This window comes from Periophthalmus magnuspinnatus, chromosome 16 (genome assembly GCF_009829125.3).
Source record: "Periophthalmus magnuspinnatus isolate fPerMag1 chromosome 16, fPerMag1.2.pri, whole genome shotgun sequence".
Lineage (NCBI taxonomy): Eukaryota > Metazoa > Chordata > Actinopteri > Gobiiformes > Gobiidae > Periophthalmus > Periophthalmus magnuspinnatus.
This window is the reverse complement of record NC_047141.1, coordinates 91471-108502: the sequence shown is the minus strand read 5'-3', so window position 1 is coordinate 108502 and position 17032 is coordinate 91471. Positions and strand designations below refer to the sequence as shown.

The following is a 17032-nucleotide window of genomic DNA, read 5'->3' as shown; positions in this document are numbered from 1 at the left end:
AACTGTGATGAAAAATAATTACTGTGCCATTGACCATTGAAATTTGGTACACATATTCCTGTCATCATACTGAACAAAAAAGCCAATGAAGACATACCTCTATTTCCAACCGTGCAGGCGTGAAAATTTCATAAATGGTCTAATTGGAATGAATGGAGTAGTATTACTGAGACGCTGATTTTGGGGGGAGGGCCGATGTTAGCGGGAACGAAAGACGGGATCTTCTCGGTGGCATTTACCCCACGGTCGTAAGGGGTGGCGAGCGCCTTTATCACTGCTTGCAGTTTTAATTAGGCCCGAGCCTGGGACAACGTCCCGGTGAGGGACTCATTAAAACCGCGTCCACAGCATAGAAAATGGCAAAAATCAAGGTAGTAAACACGCCCCGACAGTGAGTGGTGTCAAAAATTAGAACTCCACGAGCTCTAATTCTCATAAAAGACCCTGAGAAAAAATAACGAAAGACGACTCAGTAGCGCCACCTCAAACTTTGATTTTCATGGGACCAATGGGAGCCAGACTTGGAAAAAAGTTAACGTAAAAATCTGAAACACAGGTAAAAAAAATAGAACATGTTGGGACATGACAAAAAATGATATTATGGCCCTGCCCTAAAATGTACAGGAAGTCGGCCATATTGGATAATGACATTGGTAATGACAAAAGTGCACACCCTCACATTTAAATTTGGCCAAATCCCACTAAACCCATGTGTGATGAATGAACACTGGGTTACAAAAAAATATTTTTGAAAGTTGTCTGTGTTTTTTCAACTAAATTGGGACCATTTTGCACTGCTGAATCCAAAAATGATATCCATTTTTCTCAGTCAGGTCAGGTTTTTATGCTAATTTGATTTAGAAAAATCCGATCTTCTGACTAAATTGATTACAATTTTGTGACATTATCAGTTGATTTTCTTTAATATTTCTCATCCAAAAAATGTTTTAGGAGATAAAAAATAGTTTTCTAACAGAATGTATTAATTAAATGTTAAGTTATGTTAATTGATAAAGGTAAATACATGTAAATTGGTACGTTACGTTATCATTGTGCAAAATTCAGGACATGAACTTCTGTTTCTATGAACCCCTTGAATGCTCAGCAGCAGGGATGTCTCTCTTCAGAGTCCAACAGTAATCAGCCATCATGACTGCATCCCAGCGTCCCTGATACCTGGTCTCCATCTCTTTTATGTCCTGATGGAATCTCTCCACCTGCTCATCACTCAGTGATCCCAGATTCTCAGGAAACCTGAACATTAGCTCCTTTTGGGAAAAAGGATGTGGAGCATCATCATTAAAACCACACCTGAGGAATCTTTGTCACTGATGTCAGGAACTTCTACAAAGACAGGTACTGGAATATCATCACAGGACGACGTGCTGATTCACGGTCAGGATACTTGAGGCTGCTTCGGTTCTTTCTGTTGATCCCAGTCACATCAATAGCCCAGAAGTAGCTATTGATGTCGGCACCCTCCAAACCATGGGAATTCCAAACTTCAGACAACTCTTCTTGCCTTTAGTCCACTGATGCATGACTTGCATGCCATGTGTGGTGCCCAAGCTTCATCTTGGTCACCAAGTTTAATACCAAAATAAGCATGGTAAGCACGCTTTATGAAACTTGTGACTTGATTCCTGTTAGGAACATTGGTGTATTCACCGCAGATGTAGCAGAATATGTCAGGCTTATTTTTGCAAGATCTTCTAGTCGAAGCCATTTCATTCACTTGTAATATAAAAAAAAAACAATTAGTCATAAGTTGGCACATGCAAAATCTTCAGAATTTGTTTATAGCGAGAAATATAACAGAATTTTGCATCATATGACGTGAAAATCCTCATACATGTAAACAAAATCGTCCAAAAACAAATATGTAGCTTAAGTTCAGAACGTTGACCTGATTGAGCAAAACCAATGTGATTTTGGATTCAGCACATCAAAATTATCCTAAATCGGCTAACAAATCTTAGACAATAAATTTAGTGTTGACCAGTGTTATCATTTATATTTTGAATATGACTTTGGGTGTGGTCATGGTGAATTTTCACCTAAATCACAATTTTTTCAATAAAATATTTCACTGCTTGCAGTTTTAACTATTTATGATTCAGCTATTTTTTTTTTTTTTTACAATTTTCTTCCTTGGTTTGGCAATTTGTTTAGGTTTAGATACACTTCCTTATTGGAAATCATGACATCACACTGAGTAATTCCATAACTGTTACCCAGCAACCATGTGATACACTGAGCCAAAATTAAACAAGTTCTGGGATCTCAGTCTTACGTGGATCTAAACCAATTCAAAGGGTCTAACACAGGTCTTAAACAGGTCTTACTTGAGTCCTTGGATAATCCCGGGCCGATAGACACGTGTAGAATCTTCCCGCTGGGTTTAAGAACAGCCTCGTCTCCTTGACCCAAAGAAAACTGGATCTGTCTAGACCCGCCTGAAGTGAATGGCCCCCAGCCTCCTTTTTTCACCTTAAACTCCAGACTGAGAGAGACCGGGTCAGAACCAGGACTAAACCAAGTATCGACCCGACTAAAGCAGGACTAAAGCAGGACTAAAGCAGGACTAAAGCAGGACTAAAGCAGCTTTGGCCCTGGTTCAGACCTGGTTTAGTCCAGTTTTAGTCCTGTTTCAAACCTGGTTCAGTATTAGTTTAGTCTTGGTTTAGCCCTGCTTTAGTCCTTGTTTTCTCATGGATCAGCCCTGCCTTAGTCCTGGTTTAGTTCTGGTTTAATCCTGGTTTAGTCCAGTTTTAGTCTTTGGTAGAACTGGTTTAGTCCTACTTTAGTCCTGCTTTACTTGTGGTTTAGTCCTGTTTAGACCATGTTTCAGACTTACAGGTTGTTGAACTTTAGGGGCAGCTTGTTCTTGGTCTTCCTGGTTCAGTCCTGGTTCAGTTTAGTTCTGGTTCAGTTCTGGTTCAGTTCTAGTTTGGATCCGGTTTAGTCCTGGTTTAGACCTGGTTTAGTCCTAGTATAGCCCTAGTTTCAGACTTACAGGTTGTTGAACTTCAGGGGGAGCTTCTTGTTGGTCTTCTCGTTGTAACGTTTGACCATGAGACTCAGGAGCTCCGTTTTGAAGACGCTCTGAAGGACGCTGTCGTACTCCTCCTCATGGACCACGAACATGTCGTCCTGGAGACAGCTGAGGACCAATCAGACGAGAGACAAGAGGGTGAGGGCCAATCAAACGAAAAGAGGTCGCAGGGGATCATTCAGACGAGTGAGGAATGTGTGGGCCAGAGGAGAGAGCGGGTCGCAAATGGCCAATCAGAGGAGAAGAGGAATGTGTGGGTCAATCAGAGGAGAGAGTAGTGTGTGGGCCAATCAGACGAGAGAGAGGGTCACAACCGGCCAATCAGAGGAGTGGGAGAAGTGTGTGGGCTAATCAGAGGGCAGACTGGAGTGTCTGGGCCAATCAGAGGGCAGAGAGGAGTGTGTGGGCCAATCAGAGTTTAGAAAGGGTCACAACTGGCCAATTAGAGGAGACAGAGGAGTGTGTAGGTCAATCAGAGGACAGAGAGAAGTGTGTGGGCCAGAGGAGAGAGAGGGCCACAATCGGCCAATCATAGAAGAGTGTGTGGGCCAATCAGAGGAGGGAGAGGAGCGTTTGGGCCAATAAGAGTAGAAAGAGGAGTGTGCTAGCCATTAAGAGGAGAGAGAAGAGTGAGTGGGCCAAACAGAGAGGAGTATGTGGGCCAATGAGTAGAAAGAGGGTCACAATCTGCCAAGCACAGGAGAAGAACAGTGTGTGGGCCACACCGAGGACAGAGAGAAGTGTATAGGTCACACCGAGGACAGAGAGAAGTGTGTGGGCCACACCGAGGACAGAGAGAAGTGTGTGGGCCACACCGAGGACAGAGAGAAGTGTGTGGGCCACACCAAGGACAGAGAGAGGTGTGTGGGCCACACCGACGACAGAGAGAAGAGTGTGAGCCAATCAGAGGACAGAGAGAAGTGTATGGGCCACACCGAGGACAGAGAGGGGTGTGTGGGCCAGTCAGAGGAGAGAGAGAGTCACAATCGGCCAATCATAGAAGAGGTGTGTGGGCCAATCAGAGGAGAGAGAGAGGAGCTTATGGGCCAATAAGAGTAGGAAGAGGAGTGTGTTAGCCAATATAAGGAGAGAGAAGAGTGAGTGGGCCAATCAGGGAGGAGTGTGTGGGTCAATCAGAGGACAGAGAGGAGTGTGTGGGCCAATGAGGAGAGAGAGGGTCACAATTGTAATGCGCATTACAAGTGTAAGGCATTATTATTATTATTAACTAGCAAATTAAAGGAGATAGAGTAGTGTGTGTGTCAATCAGAGGAGAGAGGAGTGTGAGGGCCAATCAGAGGAGAGAGAGCAGTGTGAGGGCCAATTAGAGGGCAGAGAGGAGTGTGTGGGCCAATAGGAGGACAGAGGATCACAACCGGCCAATCAGAGGAGAGAGAGGGTTACAACTGACAAATAAGAGGATAAAGAGGAGTGTATGGGTCAATCAGAGGACAGAGAGAGTTACAACCAGCCAATTAGAGGAGAGAGAGGAGTGTGTAGGTCATTCAGAGGAGAGAGAGGCTCACTACCGGCCAAAGAGAGAGAGGGTCAAAACTGACCAATCAGAGTAAAGAGAGGGTCACAACAGCAGAGAGAAAGGAATGTGTTGGCCAATCAGAGGAGAAAGAGGAGTGTGTGGGCCACACCGAGGACAGAGAGAAGTGTGTGGGCCACACCAAGGACAGACAGAAGTGTGTGGGCCAATCAGAGGACAGACAGAAGTGTGTGGGCCAATCAGAGGACAGAGAGATTTACAACCGGCCAATTAGAGGAGAGAGAGGAGTGTGTAAGTCATTCAGAGGAGAAAGAGAGGAGCGTGTGGGCCAGTCAGAGGAGAGAGAGGCTCACTACCGGCCAAAGAGACAGAGGGTCAAAGCTGACCAATCAGAGTAAAGAGAGGGTCACAACAGCAGAGAGAAAGGAATGTGTTAGCCAATCAGAGGAGAAAGAGGAGTGTGTGGGCAAATCAGAGGACAGAGAGGAGTGTGTGGGCCAATCAGAGGAGAGTGTCACAACCGGCAAATCAGAGGAGAAAGAAGTGTGTGAGCCAATCAGAAGAGAGTGAGAAGTGTGCGGGCCAATCAGAGGACATAGAGGGTCACAACAGGCCAATTAGAGGAGAGAGAGGAGTGTGTAGGCCAATCAGAGGACCGGTTACAACCGGTCAATCAGAGGAAAGAAAGAAGCATGGGGGCCAATTAGAGAAGAGAGAGGAGTGTGTGGGCCAATCAGAGGAGAGAGAAGGTCGCAACTGACCAATCAGGAGAGAGAGGTTCACAACTGGCCAATCATAGGAGAGAAAGGAGTGTTTGGGCCAATCAGAGGACAGAGAGGAGTGTGTGGGCCAATCAGAGAAGAGAGGAGTGTCTAGGCCAATAAGAGGAGAGAGAGGAGTGTGTAGGCCAATCAGAGGAGAGAGAGGAGCGCCTGGTCAATCAAAGAACAGAGAGGACTGTGTGGGCCAATCAGAGGACAGAGAGCAGTGTGTGGGCTAATCACAGAACAGAGAGGAGTGTGTGAGCCAATCAGAGGACAGAGAGGAATGTGTGGGCCAATCAGGGTAAAGAAGAGTGTGGGGGCCAATCAGAGGAAAGAGAGGAGTGTGTGGGCCAATTAGAGGAGAGAAGTCACAACCTCACAACCGGCAAATCAGAGGAAAGAGAGGGTCACAACTGACCAATCTGATGAGAGAAATGGGTGTGTGGGCCAATCAGAGGACAGAGAGAGGGTCACAATTGGCCAATCAGAGGACAGAAAGGAGTATGTGGGTCAATCAGAGGAAAGAAAATATCACAACAGCCAATCAGAGGCAAGAAAGGAGTGTGCGGGCCGATCAGAGGAGAGACAGGGTCGCAATCAGCCAATCAGAGGAGATAGAACGGTGTGGGCCAACCAGAGGACAGAGACGGGTGTGTGGGCTGATCAGAGGAAAGAGAGGGCCTTTTCAGGTCCTGGCCTGGTCCTGGTCTGGTCTCCTGTCTCACCTGAGGGAGACAGACTGGATCTTCTGGATTTCTATCTTCCTCTTGAGGACTTCCTGGATCTGTCCTTTGTCCGGCCCCTGCTTCACTTTCTCTCGACCAATCAGGTACAGGTATTTAGGGGTCAGTATGAGGTCTCGCTTCACGCTCTGAAACAGAAAAACATGTGTAACCCGGGTGAAAATTGCGGATCCCCTGGTATATTAGTTCCCTCTCTCCCTCTCTCTCATTCCCCTCCGCTGCGTAAATTTCACATGCCCGCTCACGTGACTTGTTGTAGCCAATCAGTGCCCATATTATCCGGCAACTCCACACACCCGGCAGGTGCGAGGCTAGCGCGAGGAGCATGCGACGCCGGTAGGTTTAAAGTTGCCATATACGCTCATTTTGTCATAACAACTCTCCAACTTCGTCAAACTTACTCTTCAACCATAGGCACCGACCATCGAGGAAATGCCACGTGAGGGGTGAGATTCGATTACATAATATAAAGGGGAATTGGCCAGGTTCTCATTCCCAGATGGCGAGCTACAGACTAACCCACGAACCTAGATCGGGAAACTTGTGCAACAAGTGAACTGCACCTGCTCTGGTCGGGCCGGTAGGAGGCTTATAGCCAGTCTCTTTTGCCTCGCAACCTTATTTTACCCCAACTCTACCTCCACTCCGCCCCTACTCTACCTCTCATCGTTAGGTCAAATTGACCCAGCCACAATCTACCTCCAACATTTTATAAACTGACTGTTTGAACTTCTGCTGCTTGCAGTATATAGACTGAGGGGGGTTGTGGACATTTGAACTATCACTGGATGAACTTTATTATTGGATTTCACTGATCAATTTGATTTGTTATTTGTGTATGGCCATTGTTTGTCTATTGTGTTACATGTTTTTTAATACATGGTACCAACTGCAGCATACTGTCTCTGTCACTCTCTCCTTGAGCCGAATCCCTGGTCTTCTGATCCTAGCCCAAAGTATTAGCACTATTACTCGGGTCTTTACCCCATATACCTGTTACACACGCAATATATATATAATAAAAATGTCATAGGAGCTGATCCCATGGGTGCTGGGGGGCCAAATCTAAGAGCACCCAGAGAAGTCTCAGAGCACCCAGACTAGTTTCGGAGCACCCAGATTTGTTTCAGAGTACCCAGACTAGTTTCAGAGCACCCAGACTAGTTTCAGAGCACCCAGACAAGTCTCAGTGCACCAGCCAAGTTTCATGGCACCCGCTCAAATCTGAAACTCAAACATGAATCCCTAAGCACCCACATGACTCTCTGTCTCTCTGTTCAGTCATTTCAGGCTCTGCAGGTCTGATCTGAGGACTGGGGCACCTTCCTGTGTGCCTAATGACTGCCTAATGCCTATGACAGGTTGGAGGAGATGGGGGGGAAAGCAGAGGATCCCAGAGGGAGAGCAGAGGAGACCCACTCTGTACTAATAACAGACCAATCAGGTGCCTTCTTTCCCTCAATATTGCTCTTGCTAACATTAACAACAGGTTTGATTGGCAGCACTGCTAAGCATCCCCTCCCTGCCAAACCAGCAGTGCAGATGGGAAGGGGAATTACCTTCAGCAGCCACGCTCCTGATTAGCTCTTTGATTGCTAAGATACAAATGTGGAATTGGACTCTAGATTAGCCACTATAAGTGCTAGTCTCAATGAGCTTTGTTTGGAGCCCAACATTTTGGATGACGTCACACTTAGTCCACTTATTTATACAATCTGCGGTGTGTGTGCACATGGAATGTTCCCACATTAAAAAACATAAACTGGCAGCTGGCAGTAAATAATAAGATTCTGATTTTACTGAGGGATCTCCGTCTTTGTTGGACTGAGCCTTCAGAGGAGTCTGGACTGACCCTCAACCTCCGGTCGAACTTGAGCACCATGTCGGTGAACTCGATTCTCTCTCTGGTTTTGGGTGTCGGGCCTCGTGTCTCTGTACTTACTCTGAACCTCCGGTCGTACTTGAGCACCACATCGGCGAACTCGACTCTCTCTCTCTTCCCAATGAGCGCTCGGATCTCTGGGTGCAGGTCTAGACCGATGTAGTCTCCCACAAAGTTCCGGTTCAGACTGTTCCTGCGACGCTCCTTTTTATGCAGTAGGATGTCTGAGGCTGAGGAAGAACTGGGTCAGAACCAGGTCTAAACAAGGGTTAAACCAGGACTAAACCAAGATAACAGTAGAACTAAACCAAGGCTACAACACGACTAAACCCAAAATAAACCAGAACTAAACCAGGACTAAACTAACTAAAGTGTGTTGTGTGTTATATAGTGAGTGTGTTGTGTGTTATATAGTGAGTGTGTCATGTGTAGTGTGTTGTATAGTGAGTGTGTTGTGTGTTATATAGTGAGTGTGTTGTGTGTTATATATTGAGTGTGTTGTGTGTTGTATAGTGAGTGTGTCGTGTGTGTATAGTGAGTGTGTCGTGCCTATAGTGAGTGTGTTGTGCTTTGTGTTATTGTTGCTGTTTTTCTTCCTTATACATCAACCTGGTGAGGCGCTAAAGGTGGAAATAAGCCATGTTGGCTATAATCTTTACATATTTATGTATTTAAATGTTCCTTAATATGTGCTGTCCTTTTACAACTAAATAAAATAAAAAAATAAGAAAACAGGACTAAACTAGGACACACTAAACGAGGTCAAAACCAGCCTAAACCAGTACTAAATCCAATCTAAACTAGGCTCAGGCCAGGACTAAATCAGGACTGAAACAGGACTAAACCAGAACTGAACCAGGACTGAACCAGGACTAAACCAGGACTGAAGCAGGACTGAACCAGGATTGAAGCAGGACTGTACCAGGACTAAACCAGGACTTACCTTCCTGCCTCATCTTGACGTACTTTTGTACTGCCACATGTTTCCTCCAGGCTTTCTGAATGACTCGAGCATAACCATTGTACTTTCTCTCCCTCATTTCCTCCAACAGGAACAGCTGCAGGGCATCATGGTGAAAGACAGGTCTGAACCAGGACAAGGCATCTCATACAAAAAACATTTTACAGTAGTATTAGTAGTAGTAGCAATTGATACCTTGCAGTTTAAACAGTCTCTGGGGGAGCTCTGACATAGTTGAACTACAACAGGTGAGCTGATTTGTGCTGTTAAACAAATTAGCTAACATTAGCCAGCAGTTTTTCAGTGAGTCACTCTCACCTTTTTATTGAATATGAAACTCGTAAACAGGACCATGAATGCTCGGATTGATCACGGGCTCCTGAAAATTTTGTTTTTTTTTCTTGAGTTTTCAGACCATTTTAAAACGTTTTTCAGTGTTTGTCTTGTTGTGTCACCATGGTAACGGTTGAATATTTCACCATAGAGATACATGTAGAACACCCCCAGTGTGATGCCACTGTAAAGTATTAATGGTAACAGTAGCAGGAGTAAAAGCATCAGTAGCAGCAGTAGTAGTGCCAGTATTGTGATAAGTAGTGTCAGTAGTAGCAGTAGTAGTATTAGTACTTGGTGTTTGCGTACCGACTCTGGTGCTCTGATGAAGACCTTGCAGGTGCCCAGCTGGTACTGGTCCTGGTCCATGTTCACAGACCTGAGGAGGTGCAAAACCCCCTCATGCTGCTCCCCCCTCCACACAGGCCAGGACTGAGGAGTGAGGATCGCATACCTGAAACAAGACCACAAACAGGACTAAAGCAGGTATAAAGCAGGCCAAAGCAGGACAAAAGTGGGACAATAGCAGGACTAAAGCAGGACTAAAGCAGGACTGACCTCTGTAGGAACTTGTTGAAGACCCTCCTGTAGGAGAAGCCGGCCCGTCGCACCCGGATGTTTTCACGCAGTCCCAGATACTCCACCTGGTGGCGCACTCTCTTCTCCTCCCAGTCTCCAGGACGTTTGGTCTCGTTGGGTTTGATGCAGCGAACGTAGTGTGGCGTGCAGCGCATCAAGGTCTGCACCAGAGTGTTGGCCTGTTTCTAAGGATCAGAGAGCGATCACAACCAGAACAGAAAGGGTTATAACCAAAGGATCTACAACAGTAAGTTTGCCAGTTTCTGAGGATTACAATCAGATCATAGTAGGATCACACTAGAATCACAGCCAGATCAGAACCAGAGCAGGGGATTACAAGGCTGTGGGTGGCACTGGACTAAAATTCAAATTACACTGCCTGGCCAAAAACAAAAGTTGCTCAAACCTATTTGCTTAGTTAAATTTTTGTTTTTTTGTCAGGCAGTGTATATCATTTGGGGAAATATTCAGAGCTCATCAGTGAACAGTTTCTCCACATTCAAAACAATCGGTATCAGGCATGAAAATACAAAACAAAAAAGAAAACATCAGTCCATCTCTAGAACAGAGTACACTGAACATAGGAGGGGCTGAACAGATCTGAACCTTGATCTTGGAGCCGACGGTGGTGGGACGTCCTCTTTTCTCGGCATCCAGGTTTTCAGGAAACAGAGCTCTGATGAATGGACTGGGCATGCACGTGTATACATACACACACACACACACGAATATAACAACATAAGCATGAAAAATTCAAATAATACAATAATAATCAAATGAGACTTTACAAGACCCACAACTCGCTGCTCTGCATCAGCTCGATGATGTCGTTAAACAGAACATCTCGGTTCCTCTCACAGAACCCACTGACATCATACGACACCTAAGGAGACAAGGAGAGCAGGTTAGGAAAAAAGGAGGGAGGAGATAAGAAGAGGAGGCAAGGAGACATGAGGAAGTTAGGAAGGAGAAGAAAAGGAAGGCAGGTTAGGAAACAAGGAGGCAGGACATGAGAAGAAGAGATAAGGAGACATAAAGAAGTTAGGAAGGAGGAGATAAGCAGGGCAGGTTAGAAAAATAGGAGGGAGGAGACGAGAAGAGGAGACGAGAAGAGGAGACAAGGAGACGCAAGGAGGCTAGGAAGGAAGACACAAGGTAGCAAGGTAAGAAAACAAGAATGAGGAGATGAGAAGATGAGACAAAGAGACGGAAGGAGGAGACCAGGAGGTAAGGAAACAAAAAGGGAGGAGATGAGAAGAGGAGGCAAGGAGAAAAAAGGAAGGAGGAGACACCTTTGTGTTGACATATTATTCTTTTTTAGCACCTATTGATAATAATCCACATTTTCAATCCACCTGTACTGACTCTTGTTTTAGAGAATGGAGGGAAGTGGGCACCACAAAAATATCAGATCTTAAGGTTGATGATTCTACAAAGTCATTCCAGCAATTTAAAATCAAATTTAACATCCCACAAACCCACTTCTTTCGATATCTGCAAATCAGAAGCTATCTCCGTTCCATTACATATTATAAAAATGGTATAAAAAAACAAAACAAAACAGTATTTTAGATAATATTCTTATAAAAAGCTGTTGCATTAAAAGATAAAATTATAACAAATATATATGACCATATCAATATGAATATGGGTGTTGTTATTAATATTAAGCAAAATTGGGAATATGACTTTGGTATCAAACTGGACAACTAGCAGTGGATGAAAATACTAAACCATGCAAAACAATCACTAAATCAAACAAATCTCATGAAGTACAGGATAAAATCATTAACAAAATGCAGGTGACCCTTGTAACTCATAGTGTATATGACATATGCACATGCATTCTGTTTATGTAAAAAAGAAGCAGGAACCAATTTTTATCTGATGTGGTCATGTCCAGTTATTCTTTCATTCTGGTCTCAGTGTCGTCCTTGTGTGTTTAAAAAAAAAAAAAAAAAATATATATATATATATATATATATATACACATATATAGATATATACACATATATAGATATATACACATATATAGATATATATATATATATACATACATACACACACATTATTTAACGTGTATTAACGTGTGTCTATTATGTCTGTCACAGAGAGAGAATAAAGCAGAGTGGCTTCATCCTATGTATGTCCTTTTCTTTACGGCATGTTTCAGCTCCTTCCAAAGATGCTCAATAGGATTTAGGTCAGTGCTCATAGAAGACCACTTTAGAATAGTCCAATGTTTTCCTCTTATCCATTCTTGGGTGTTTTTAGCCATGTGTTTTGGGTCATTGTCCTGTTGCAAGACCCATGACCTGTGACTGAGACCAAGCACTGGCCAGCATATTTCTCTCTAGAATCCCTTGATAATCTTCAATCAATCAATCAAACTTTATTTCTATAGCACCTTCCAACAACCAAAGCTGCCGAAAGAGCTGCATAACATTAGAAACACGATTAAAAACAATAAACTTCATACAAATCAACAGAGCATATTACACCATTAAAATAAGGAAAGAGTCACAGGGCCACTAAGTGCTGAAAGCCGTTCTAAATAAATAAGTTTTCAGTTTGGCTTTAAACAGAGGCAGGTCAGAGATGGAACGCAACTCTATGGGCAATGAGTGGACCCGCCACTGTAAAAAAACGATTGCCCCACTGTTTGCACCGGGACCGGGGGACCTCCAGCAGATGTTGCCCAGCAAATCGTAGAGCTCTGCTGGGTTGGTGAGGGGTCAAAATCTCACACAGATAAGAAGGTGCATGGCCATTTAGTGCTTTAAAAACAAACATTACAATTTTAAAATGAATTCTGAACTGGACAGGGAGCCAGTGCAAGGAGTACAGAACAGGGGTGATTTGGTCATGTTTGCAACTGTTCGTGAGCAGGCGGGCTGCAGCATTTTGCACGAGCTGCAGGCGGTGAAGATCAGCTTGGTTAATCCCTGCGTAGAGAGCGTTACAATAGTCTATGCGGGAGCTGATGAAGGCGTGGATGGCTTTCTCCAGCTCACCACAGCTCAAGAAGGGTTTGACTTTCACCAGAAGGCGGAGCTGAAAAAAGCTTGCTCTGATCACAGAGTCTATTTGTCAAATTTTAGACCGCTGTCCAAATTCACCCCCAAAATTTTGACATGATTAAAATGGGGGCCCAAAGCAATACGACCAGGAGCTGAGATACTGGGCAGGTTAGATGTTCCAAACACAATGCATTCAGTTTTATCCTCATTCAAGCAGAGGAAATTCTGAGACAGCCACAGTTTGATATCATCTAGACATCTTTTGATGGATTCCAGACTGTCAGAGGAATCAGGAACAACTGGCAGGTAGATTTGTAAATCATCTGCATACATATGGAAGGACACATTGTGATTTGAAATAACTGCACCTAAGGGCAACATGTATTGAGAAAATAAAACAGGGCCCAAAATTGATCCCTGTGGCACGCCAGAGATCAAAGGGGCTGAGGAGGAGAGGTCACCAATCATAACAGAGAAAGTCCTATCTGTTAAATATGACCTAAACCACTGCAACACAGGTCCCTGAAGGCCGACCTGTTGGGCCAGACGTGTTAGAGGACCGAATGGTCCACGGTGTCAAACACAGCAGTAAGGTCCAACATGACTAGCAGTACAGGTTTTTTTCGCATCAAGGGATAAAAGAATGTCATTCTGCACTTTGAGCAGTGAGGAGACAAGGACCCACTGTGTTAAAAACCTGCTTGAGTATCTTGGATGGAATAATGTCCATAGGACAGTTAGTCGGTCTCAACCCCTGGACCACCTCAGAGAGGAGAGACAGTGACACTGGCTCAAACACATTAAACACAGAGAGTCCAGGAGAAGAGCACAAATCAAAACTGTTACACATATTGTTAATGCTCTGTCTAACAGAGGCTACTTTCTCAACAAAATGATAAAGAAAGTCATCACAGGTTGACTTTGTTGCATGTTGGAGAACATCAGTAAATGGGTTTGTAGCAGACTGAATAGTACTGAATAGCACTCTGAGGCGATTGCAGCTGGTGGAAATAACATTTGATAAATACTGACATTTAGCAGCTTTGACTGCATTTTGATAGCCAGTGAGACTGTCCCTCAATATTCCCAGTGATACATGTAACTTGTCCTTCTTCCACTTGCGCTCAGCCTGTCTGCACTGCCGCCTGAGGGCGCGGGTGGTGTCATTAAGCCAGGGGTCTGGTTTGGATCTGGCAGACATGCATCTGAAAGGAGCAATGATGTTAAGAATCCCTGAACAGGTGGAATGAAAGGAGGAGATAAAATCCTCTGGGCACAGAGGAAAAGGGCCCTGGGAATAAAGCGTGGTGTTCTTGAAGGCAGCAACAAATTCTCCAGCTGTGGTGGATGTGATGGTTCGGCGACGACCGGCTGGAGTGAGAGATTTGGCTGCAGAAAGAGGGACTTTAAATTCAAATATGACAGGGAGATGGTCTGAAATGCAGATGTTACTTATTTCTGAGATGGATATAGACAGCCCGTGGGAGATGATCAGGTCCAGTGTATGACCGTGCTGATGAGTGGGGGCGTTTACTGACTGCGCCAGGTCAAAAGAGATCAAGAGGCTCTGAAACTCTTTGGCCAGCTGACTGGATGGGCAGCAAACATGGATATTGAAGTCACCACAAATCAGCAAACTGTCATATTGTGTTCGTAAATCTGCAAGTAACTCTGAAAACTCCCGAATAAAATCCTTGTTATATTTCGGAGGGCGATAGATGACAGCGCACAGTAAGGAACATGCAAACTGGGCTAAAAATAGCTGAAAGCTACTGTAGTTTTCAAATGGGAGAAAACGGCAGTTCAAGTGTTGTTTAAAAACAGAGATCTTGAGATTTCATTGTACCCTGCACAGACAAAGACACCCTGTGCCAGATACAGCAAAGCAGCCCCAGAACATAACAGAGCCACCTCCATGTTTCACAGTAGGGACAGTGTGTGTGTGATTACATTGCGCAATGAAAATAATACACACAAACTGATCGTGTTCTGCTGACAAGGACTGACAAGGGCTGTCAGGGACTGACAGGGCACCTACAGCTTTCACAAAGGCTGAATTTTCTGGCGATTTTTACCTATTTTCAGATCATAAACTTTTTTTCAGCTCAAAATCTGTTGTCTTAAAATACGATTTTTGCTAGCTAATCTCAAACACTGGTTGGTATGACATGAATGAGCATGTCAGAGATGTGAAAGAGCCCAACTGTCGTGAATGAGCCACAGGTTTAGTACATGGCTCAGAAGATCATTTAGTATTAAAAATGTATTTATTATACAACTGTGCATGGTTCATGGACAGGACCGGATCTACCTAACCGCTTTGTTTCTTTATTCTTTGTCGGGGACCATGTATAAATTCATTAATCTTACAAAAGAAAATATGATTTGTACCAGATTTAGTTACTGCTACTTTCCATCTGCAGTTCTACTGGGTTAGCTAAAGGCTAAACTAGCATAGCTAAACTAGCGGCATGTGCTGTTGAGCACATTGACTTCAGGTGGCGGCCAAGTTTAGACCCCGGGGCTTGATATCTCCTCAACAATTCAGTTTAGGGTTTTCGTGTTAGCCGTTAGCGTTGGTCTATTAGCATTAGCCTGTTAGCGTTAGCCTGGTACCTTGCCAGCATAGTGGTGGATGACGAAGCCCTGGTTCCAGCTGCTGAAGTGCTCATGTGACCCCACCTGTCAATCATAAACATATATGTAATACAACCTAAGATCTGACCTCTGACCCCTAGCCCTCACCCGTCAATAACAAACCCATCTTTAATACAACCTGTTATTCCCCAATTTCAGTTAGAGCTGAATTTGTGTCAAAATTGGACAAACCACATGCAATATACCATCTATTTTTATTCTTCTTGAAATCTGTTTATTTGAAAAGATGTATGAGTAGTAAAAGCCAAAAGTAAAATCTGTCAGCTCGACAAAAAGTTGTAGGAAAACGTTTGGCTGCTCATCCAAGCCACCTTTTCAGTTCTGGTAAGATTACTGGTGGACACTGCCTTATGTCTGTCTGGAGGGAGGAGCTAACTGCACTGAAACTAGCTATTCTTTACAGTTTTTGTATGTAGGCTAGGGATATTGAGTTACACTAAGTGTGCACTGTGCATGAGACATAGCATAATCATTCAGCTCTTAATAGGTGCTTCCACACCTATTGGCATCCTGGATTGCTCTACTGTTCTTTGTTTCCCTTATTTTCTTTGGGTCTGATGATGACGGGGTCTAAGGCCCCTTGTTCAAGGAAGGGTTTCAGAGTAGTCAGCTCCTCTCTTCAGATATAAAGCAGTGTCCACCAGTAATCTGAGCAGAACTGAAGAAGTGGCTTGAACAAGCAGCGAAACGTCTTTACTCCTACAACTTTTTTCTCGGGTTGACAGATTTTAGTTTTGGCTTTTACTATGTTTATTTGAAGTTAAATCTTAGCCCATCGTTGGTGTTAACAGCACACTTAACTGCTCAAGCACTCGAACAAACAGATGGGAGCAGAGAAACATCCAGACCCGTTGATCTGAGTGTAATATTTTTGTAATGTGTTTGTGATCACAGCCGTACAGGATTTTTTCAGTGTTTTTATCAAAATAAATCTTCCATCAGTCCATCCATCCATTTTCTTCTGCTTATCTGGTGCCAGGTTGCTGGACAGCAGTCTAAGCAGGGACTCCCAGACTTCCCTCACCCCAGACACGTTCTCCAGTGGGACCCCAAGGCGTTCCCAAGCCAGCCGAGAGACATAGTCCCTCCAGCGTGTCTTGGGTCTTTCTCAGGGTCTCCTCCCGGTGGGACATGCCCGGAACACCTTCCTGAGCAGATGCCCGAGCCACCTCAGCTGGCTCCTCTCAACGTGTAGGAGCAGCGGCTCTACTCCGAGCTCCTCCTGTGTGACTGAGCTCCTCACCCTATCTCTAGGGGAGCGCCCAGCCACCCTGCGGAGGAAGCCCATTTCGGCCGCTTGTATCCGTGATCTTGTCCTTTCAGTCATCACCCAGAGCTCATAACCATAGGTGAGGGTAGGAACGCAGATTGACGCTGCACTGATCCGCCTGTCAATCTCACACTCCATCCGTCCCTCACTCGTGAACAAGACCCCGAGATACTTGAACTCCTCCACTTGAGGCAGAAACTAAATAAACCTTATGAAGCTTTATCTGTGAACTCTGTTTAGCTTCAAGGAAAGAGAACTAAGGTTTAACTGAC

At 44.5% G+C, this 17032-nt stretch overlaps 1 protein-coding gene across 3 annotated transcripts in view; it reads right to left on the bottom strand.

Annotated features, from left to right (window-relative positions):
* Positions 1-17032, bottom strand: part of myo1eb (myosin IEb) — a 50617-nt gene that overhangs the window by 9133 nt on the left and 24452 nt on the right. The window contains exons 15-24 of one of the 3 annotated variants that reach the window (XM_033980315.2): positions 15449-15514; positions 10610-10695; positions 10419-10500; positions 9792-9997; positions 9543-9687; positions 8883-8997; positions 8000-8169; positions 6040-6185; positions 3017-3163; positions 2346-2503 (exon numbers count right to left, since the gene is read on the bottom strand). In XM_033980315.2, the coding sequence (XP_033836206.1) occupies positions 2346-2503; positions 3017-3163; positions 6040-6185; positions 8000-8169; positions 8883-8997; positions 9543-9687; positions 9792-9997; positions 10419-10500; positions 10610-10695; positions 15449-15514 (1321 nt within the window). The remainder of the gene's footprint in view (positions 1-2345; positions 2504-3016; positions 3164-6039; positions 6186-7999; positions 8170-8882; positions 8998-9542; positions 9688-9791; positions 9998-10418; positions 10501-10609; positions 10696-15448; positions 15515-17032) is intronic. The other 2 variants (XM_055227634.1, XM_055227632.1) reach the window with 2 other exon arrangements.